This window comes from Suricata suricatta, chromosome 3 (genome assembly GCF_006229205.1).
Source record: "Suricata suricatta isolate VVHF042 chromosome 3, meerkat_22Aug2017_6uvM2_HiC, whole genome shotgun sequence".
Taxonomy (NCBI): domain Eukaryota; kingdom Metazoa; phylum Chordata; class Mammalia; order Carnivora; family Herpestidae; genus Suricata; species Suricata suricatta.
The window spans coordinates 172032776-172041708 of NC_043702.1; the positions used below are offsets into that span (position 1 = coordinate 172032776).

At 42.0% G+C, this 8933-nt stretch overlaps 1 protein-coding gene across 1 annotated transcript; it reads left to right on the forward strand.

Annotated features, from left to right (window-relative positions):
• The first annotated feature begins 5827 nt into the window (after positions 1-5827).
• LOC115288496 (olfactory receptor 6N1) lies at positions 5828-6821 on the forward strand. Its single transcript, XM_029935851.1, has one exon. It carries the CDS (start codon positions 5828-5830, stop codon positions 6800-6802), a length of 975 nt encoding a protein of 324 aa, XP_029791711.1. The 3' UTR covers positions 6803-6821.
• The last annotated feature ends 2112 nt before the right edge of the window (positions 6822-8933 follow it).

Sequence of the window (8933 nt, forward strand, 5' to 3'; positions counted from 1 at the left end):
GACATTGCTGCTATGAACATTGGGGTACATGTGCTCCTATGCATCAGCATTTCTGTCTCTCTTGGGTAAATCCCTAGCAGGGCTATTGCTGGGTCATAAGGGAGTTCTATGGACAGTTTTTTGAGGAACCTCCACACTGTTTTCCAGAGAGGCTGCACCAGTTTACATTCCCACCAACAGTGTAGGAGGGTGCCCTTCTCTCCACACCCTTGCCAGCATCCATAGTCTCTTGCTTTGTTCATTTTAGCCACTCTGACTGGTGTGAGGTGGTATCTCAGTGTGGTTTTGATTTGTGTTTCCCTGATGATGAGTGATGTTGAGCATCGTTTCATGTGCCTGTAGTCTGTCCCATCTATCGAACTGAGAAGGACATTGCTCTCATCTGCAAGAGCGGAAGGAGAACACACGGACTCCATGCTTACTTTAAATAGAGCAGAGCCAAAATTTCCATGGAAAACAGAAAGCAAAGCATTCAGAAATTATAGAAGAGAACACTTTCTTTTCTTCTGGCTCGTTTCCTAGTTTGTTTTACATCGCTATCTGATTTTTTTTTTTTGAATTCTGCTAAACTCTAGTAAATTATGCACCATGTGCTGCTACTGTTTTTAGAAACACAACTATGGTATTACATAGAACCTACAACTTGGCAAAGAAATGAAAACGTGCACACTAGATTATAGACTACTGATATTAAAATATATTGAAATATACATAGAGAGAACTGTACAAAACATAAATGTGCCATTCAGTGAACTTCCACAGATTAATAAACTTCTATGTAAGGAGCATTCAGAACAGAATGTTGGAGACATCTCTAAAATTTCCCCCACGCTGCTTTACATCCAACACAACTCCTCTCCTGCCCCGTGAGTAACCAGCAACCTGACATCTAACACTGTAGGTGGATTTTACATGTTCTGGTATTTTATAGAAATTGGTTCATTCAGGTTACACTCTTGTTTCTGCTTTCTTTCACTCAACATCATGTTTACAATATTCACCTCTACTGTCTTATTTTGCTGTAGTTCTTTTATTTACATGGATGTTGTGGAGTATACCACAATTTGATACTAGTTATTTGCCTTATGCCACTTCTCATGCTCTTCATTTCTTTGTGTAGTTTGAAATTTCTATCTAGTATTGTTTTCCTTCTGCATGAAGAGTTTTCTTTAATATTTCATGTAATGTAATTGTCTATTGACAATAATTTCTTTCACTCTTTTCCTGAAATTGTCTTTATTTCACCTCTTTAAAAATGCTTATTTTCTTTATTGTGATATAATTTGCATGGCATACAGTTCACTTATTAAACTTTGCAACTCGGGACACCTGGGTGGCTCAGTCGGTTGAATGTCCAACTTCAGCTCAGGTCATGATCTCACAGTTTGTGAGCTGGAGCTCTGTGTTGGGCCTGCTGCCTGCTTCCGATTCTGTGTCTCCTCCTCTCTCTGTACCTCTCTGATGTATGCTCTGTGTCTCTCTGTCTCCCAATATTAAGTAAATGTTAAACAATTTAAAAAAAACTGTGCAACTCAGTGATTTTCAGTATATCTGCAGACTTGTGCAACAATCTAATTGTAGAATATTTGCATTGTTCTATCCTTCCCTGACCCCCTACTCCAGGCATTTGCATATTCTGGCCTTTGCATATAAATGGAATCATACAATATGTGTTCTTTTTTCAACCAGCTTCTGTCACTTACCATAATGTTTTCAAAGTTCATCCATGCTGTAACATTGATTTTAATCCTATCACATCAATATTTAAGTTAAATGCTTACATTTAATGCTAAATAACATTCCGTTATTTGGGTATACCATATTTTATTTGTCTATCCATCATTTGATGGACATGCAGACCATTTCCACTTTTTGACTACTATGAATAGTGCTTCTGTGTATGAACTCTACTTCTGTTCTCTTGGGTAGACATACCTAGAAGTGGAATTACTGGGGCATATGGTGATGGTAGGTTTAACTTTTTGAGAAACTGTTAAACTGCTTTCCAAAGTGATAGCACCATTTTATGTTCTCATCAGCAGTACAGAGGGTCCTATATTTTGTATCCTTACCCCCCTGGTTACTGTCTGTCTTTTGATCTTGATCATTTCAGTGAGGGTGAGGAGTCAAATGAGGCAAGTTGTGGCCCCTCCCTATGAAATACAGGAAACCAAACACTCCGTTGGGCAACCAATGTGGTATAAATGGCTGGAAGAAGAACTGAGATTGAAATCTGAGGCAGGGCTGTTTTCTGGGCAAGGTAACAGGAGGGTAGAGGGGTGGCTTTCGTGTGTAAGAGAAGATAAAACCACTGCAGGTAGGAGCAAAGGGCAGGTTTAGGAGTCCGCTTTGAGTGTTGTGTTCTCAGCCATCTCTGTCTTCACTCAGGGTCCAAGAGGCCCGTCACATTTTAGAAAGACCTTATTATCATCAGAAGGCAAGTGCTTTCTCGCAGGCCCCACAATGCCAGAACCTGTCTGCAACCCAAACTCCCACCCCAATTACTGCATTGTGTTGAAGAAAATCATTGCCCAGAGAGATGTTCCAGGTCAACCTGGGCAGGTGGTTACTAGTATTGAAGTCAACTCAAGGTGATGAAGGACCACTGGCTAATGAACTTCTTATGTCTCAGTTCTCTCCCTGAGAGAGCATTTTAAAAGCCCCAGGAGGGCTTCTCTGAAGGCCCTTGGGGTCCTGTCTCTATGAGGACCTATCAAGGACAAAGGTCACAAGAGAGGAGTCTCTCATGCTGTGACGGACTCCCACGGGGCCCATCATTCCCTCCAGCCCCAGGAGTGCCCCATGTGACCATAAATGAGAAGGGGAGAAAGTGAACAGGGAGCTTTCTCCTGGCTCCAGACTCTGAGCAGTGACTGGACTGCCCATGGCAAGCCTTGCAGAGCCTTCCCCATCACTGAGCTCCGGGTAAGGATGCTGTCGCTCAGGCACGTTTGCCCTCATGTTCTTTTCTGGCTGGAGCACTGGGAAGAAACTAAGGGAATTCAGAAATAGGGAGGGATATAGGATAATTAGATTCCACAGACATATCATTCAGAACACAAAACTTATTTAAAATAAAATATACACAGATATTCTGCCTTTCTAATGTTATCATCCAGTCTGGGCACAAGCCATGTCCCTTGTCTGGGTCTTGGTTTTTCTTTTGCACAATGAAGACAGAACAAGATGACCTAAAATTGCATCCCCTCCTAACCCAGCTCTTTGGTCCTATGCCTAATTAATCAGGTACTATGGATAATGCAATGGTGAGAACTAGAGAATAGAATGAAAAAGATTTGTTCTAAAAGCATTTTGGAGGGGAGCCTGGGTGGCTCAGTTGGTTGAGTGGCCGACTTCAGCTCAGGTCATGATATCATGATTCGTGGGTTCAAGCCCCGCATCAGGCTCTGTGCTGACCATTTGCTTAGAGCTTGCAGACGGCTTCAGAATCTGTGTCTCTCTCTCTGGCCATCCCTCGCTCATGCTCTGTGTGTGTGTGTCTCTCTCTCAAAAATAAATAAACATTAAAAAATTTTAAAGCATTTTGGAGTAAGAGGAACATGGTATGGTTGCAAAGGACCCATTTAAGATAAATGTTAATTTATACAAGAGATGCATAAGTTAGGTTTTATAAAAGATCTGATTCCAATATCAGAAGACTGAAGGGTGGAGATGGTGAGCTGAGGATCTGGACAAGTCATTCTGGCTGCCATCTGTGTTTCCCACTCCTCACCACAGCTGTGAGGCATCAGGCACTGCGTCAAAGCCTCTGGGAGATGGGGCATAAAGTGAGATTTCTTTAATTTCAAAAACCTCAGAGAGAGTCGCTTTGCAATAAGATAATGAATGGAAAATACTGCAGCATGTGACAGGGTATAGTTGGAGGCAAAGTGAGGAAGGACCACTGGGAATTAGACATGGTGGGGACTGGTGTTCATCACAGATGGTCAAAGGAAGACAGTGGTGGACTTGACACCAATGTGGCTAAGGAAGCAGTGTGTTCTTGGGAAGATGCACTGCACAGAAAAATATTAAAACTAAGTACAGGGACCCACTTGGAAAACATTGAAATGTCTATAATGATGGTGAAAACAGTGTCTAAAGCATGAATCTGGACCAGAATGACTGGGATTTTCCAGAAGCAGAACTAGGGATAATGGGTGAAGCTCAGACTTCAGGTCAATGGAAAGGCTCAGTTTATAGACTGAAGCTTTTCAACAACAGACAGAATTACCTTATGGGAAAAAAAGCTTCAGCTTCCTTATTATTTTTGTGTGTGGTGGTTTTAAAAACACAAGATTTTTGTCTTTATGAACTGTTGGGAATATCTGATACAGTTAAGATATGCTTCACAGTCCAATGAAACCCAAGATTATGGGAGCTACAAAGAGAATTGATATTTCCTAAAGTTTCTTCCAACACGGACTCAGGGTCTCTCAGTTTTTGAAATGGAATTAAAATGGTAATTAGAAATATTAAAAGGAATTTAAACAATAATTGGAAAAAAGCAATGTAAGGAGAAAACTATCAGGTTTGGTTTTTTTTGTTTTGTTTTGTTTTGTTTTTTGCCATATTGGGTGGGGTGTGAGAGTAGTCAGAATCTGTGAATTGTGACCTGGGCAGTTAAGAAGGTGTGGGGATCTAGTGTCTGGGAGAAATAATGCCTGACCTGGTTGTGCTGATTTTGAGTTCCCAGGCAGGGTATCCAGGGAGTGAATAACAGCAGGACGTCAGTGAGCAGAGAAACAATGTACAGTAATCTCCCTTATCTGTAGGGGATGCGTTCTGAGACCCAATGATGCCTGAGACCACAGATGGTCTTAAATCCTACATATACTATGTTTTTTCCTATACATGCATTCCTATGATAAGTTATGTGAATGTAGCTTTTATCTCTCTCAAAATATCTTACTGTACTCTACTCACCCTTCTTGTGATGATGTGAGATGACAAAACGCCTGTGTGACGAGATGGAGGAGACTAAGTCTTTGGAGTCATGTGGAGACCTTACCCTCTGAGGAAGGAAAGAGCAAGACATTGCCTTCCAGTATTCAACTATGAGGCCAGCCCCCCCCACACACAAAATCTGGAAGAAATGCCAAGACATAGATTTGCCTCCTTGTTTTCTGTGGCTCTTATATTTACTCAAACCCCCTTGACCTTGACTGAGACTCACCCCAATGTCCAAGAGAAGTGAAACCCTGACCTACCTGCTTCTGGAGGACCCTGTTAGACATGAGTCTCAATTAGGAAATGAGAGGGAGCCGCGGGTGAAAGGGCTGATTCTTTGGTATCCAGAAAGTTGCAGAAGAAAATAAACTGAAATTACAAATCAAAATATATAACTGAAATTATGTAACCTTGGTTCAGTATAGTACCAATGTTTTATTAGTATCAATGATAAGTTATACCTTAGATGAGGAATATAGACAAATAATAAGATAAACCTTAGAGGAGGAATACTTAGGTTTCCAAAATGTATACAGTTTCCATTAAGCAAGGTAATTGGGTTAAAGAATGGATTATGGTGGCCACAAATGACCTGTGACACCAGAGAAGGACTTAAAGTCTGGTTATAAAAGCAGATACTAAAATAAATAAATAAATAAAAATAAAAGCAGATACTCTGAAGGAAGCTGCTGACGATGGTAAGGGCTAGGAAGGGGTCAAAACTCTGGCCTCTTAAATTATTTGCTGGGAGCACTTTCTCTGGAGGTGGCAGAGGAGGGTAAAGTTCTTTGAAGGCTCTTGTTCTTAGGAATTCCGTGGCTCAATTTTCTTCCTCATCCTTCCATGCTTTACATTCTAGGGACATGAATGGTGAGCCATGGACACAGGGAATTGGAGCCAGGTAACAGAGTTCATCATCTTAGGCTTTCCCCATCTCCAAGGTATCCAGGCTTACCTCTTCGTCTTGTTACTTCTAATTTATCTCACCACTGTCCTGGGAAACCTGCTGGTTTTCCTAGTGGTCCGCCTGGATTCCCTGCTCCACACACCCATGTACCACTTTGTCAGCATTCTCTCCCTACTGGAGCTTGGCTACACAGCGGCCACCATCCCCAAGATGCTGTCGAATCTGCTAAGGGAGGAGAAGACCATTTCTTTCTCCGGATGCCTCCTGCAAATCTATTTCTTTCACTCTCTTGGGGCTACTGAGTGCTATCTCCTCACAGCTATGGCCTATGACAGGTATTTAGCCATCTGTCAGCCCCTCCACTACCCCACCCTCATGACCCCAGCACTCTGTGCCAAGATCGCTGTTGGCTGCTGTTTGGGAGGCCTGGCTGGGCCAGTGGCTGAAATTTCCTTGGTGTCCCGCCTCCCTTTCTGTGGCCCCAATCGCATTCAGCATATCTTCTGTGATTTCCCTCCTGTGCTGAGCTTGGCTTGTACTGACACATCTATGAACATCCTAGTGGACTTTGCTATCAACTCCTGCAAGATCCTGGCCACCTTCCTGTTGATCCTCAGCTCTTATGTCCAGATCATCCGCACGGTGCTCAGGATTCCTTCAGTTGCAGGCAAGAGAAAGGCCTTCTCCACCTGTGCTTCCCACCTGACTGTGGTTCTCATCTTCTATGGGAGCATCCTCTTCATGTATGTGCGCCTGAAGAAGAGCTACTCCCTGGACTATGACCGCGCCCTGGCTGTGATCTACTCGGTGCTCACACCTTTCCTCAACCCCTTCATCTATAGCTTGCGCAACAAGGATATTAAGGAGGCCGTGAAAAGGCAGTTGAAGAGGTCAGGGATACTTATTGAAGTGAAGGTGGGGAAGACAGGCCAAGGGGGAGGATGAGGTATGGGGACCCTAGGGATCACCAGTCACCGCAGATGAGAAATCAAGTACTGAGTGTTTTTCTACATGGGATACAGACCTGGGGCAAGTGCTCCCTGGCTCTCAGTATCTACATAACCACCATACCACATGGCCAGAGACCAGAGACTAGAATATGTTTTTCAAATCTCAGATTGTTGTATACCATACATAGGAATTTGGTCACAACTAGGCCTTGCCTAATATATATATATATATACTTGATATATATTCAATGTAAATACATTTAGTCATATTCTAACCAATAATATTGAATAAAATTGAGATACATTTTAGAACAAAAGATTACTGGTTTTTTTTTCATGTACCATCTACACTTAAATGGTATTATATGTATACCAATGGTCTGTGTATTAAAATGGAAGATACTGGTGTAGCAGAGGAAAGCATGTTTTTGAATATATACATCTGGGTTTAAATCCTAGTTCATTCAGTTCCTTATTGATTACATGATCTTAAGTGAGTAACTCAAACTCTCTGAGTCTTAATTTCCCCATTTGTTAAAAATATTTTTGAAGGTTGTTTTGTGAATCAGTGATGAGATCTGTACACCAAAGACAAAGGGTCTGGCATATAACTGACAGCAAAATATCTATACATGGACATGTGGGTGCCTCAGTTGGCAGAGCGTCTGACTTCGGCTCAAGTCATGATCTCACAGTTTGTGAGTTCAAGCCCTGCACCAGGCTTGCTGATCAGGGCAGAGACCACTTTGGATCCTCTGTCCCTACCTCTCTCTGCCCCTTCCCCACTCACACTATCTCTATCTTTCTCAAAAAAAAGTTATAAACATATGCCCCAAACTTCTCTTTGAGCCTTAGAACAATATCCAGGAAAATATAATCAAGCAAAAGTCCTTCCCAGATGCTTTTCCCCAAAGTACATGAATAAGGGAGCCAGAGGGAGTACTTGAGAGGTTTGCTAGCTCATTGCACTTGGGTTCTGGCCAGCTGTGCATGTCAGTCTTGGTGACCTTGACATCCATTCACAGGGAGAGTGCAGGAGTCAAATCAACGGCAAGAAATAAGATTACATTATTAGCCAGTGTTAGAGGTTATCATGCATCTGAATGTCTACTGTGAGTAGAAAGTCAAATATTGGCTATGAGAAAACTTGCAATATTATAGAACTTTCTATGAAAATCGCTAAGTGTTTGCATTCATACCATCTTAAAGGTACCCATTCAACCACCCATCCTTTCCATTCAGCACACATTCATTTAGCTCTGACTATATATCAGGTGACTGCTAAGGCCATAGAAGGATGAACAAGACAGATACTGCCCTTAGGCTGGTTGGAAAGAGTTGAGAATATATATATTAAAGTTATAATTGATTTAAACATAGTTACAGTTAGGTAATTAAAATTGTGGTAATTAGTAATAAATACACACACACTGTCTTCTTGAGGAGGTTACTCTGAAGATGCAAACTGAAAAATAGATCAGAATCAGCCATTTCATCAAACAATGATGGTACCTATTTCATAAAATTGAAAATTGAGACCTAGGTAGATGGAACAGCTTGCCGATACTACAGTTCAAATCACCTGGGGACTCTGACTAAGAAAACAAACTCTTCAGCCTCCAGCTAAGTCCCTCTAGTCGTTATAAGGTTCAGGAAAGCACAGGAAAAGGAGAAAAGATGAAACTACCAGTTGAAAGAGTTGATAACCAGGTTCCGGGTCTGGAAACAAGCAGACAGTGGCAGCCAAGACATTGGCAGCCGAGAACTTGTAGAGGCAGCTGTGAACGTGAGTCTCACCTTTAAGAACGTGAAGGACAGCTCATGGAATAGGAAAAATTATTTGCAAACCATGTATCTGATAAGGGACTTGTTTCTAGCATCCCTTACAGCTCAATAACAGCAAGGCAAATAACACAATTGAAAAATGAACAAGGGATCTGAGTAGACACTTATCCAAAGAAAACATGCAAGTGCCAAGCACACAAAAATGCCCAGCATCATTAGTCCTCGGGGAAAATGCAAATCAAACCCACAGTGAGATTCAACTTCACACCCACTAGGATGGCTAGTGTCAAAGGGCCAGATAACCACATGTGCTGTGGGGGGGGCGGGGAGGGGGCAGTACC

What these genes read in the sequence shown, in the direction of transcription:
- LOC115288496 (XM_029935851.1), top strand. Translation starts at nt 5,828, where the DNA reads ATGGACACAGGGAATTGGAGCCAGGTAACAGAGTTCATCATCTTAGGC.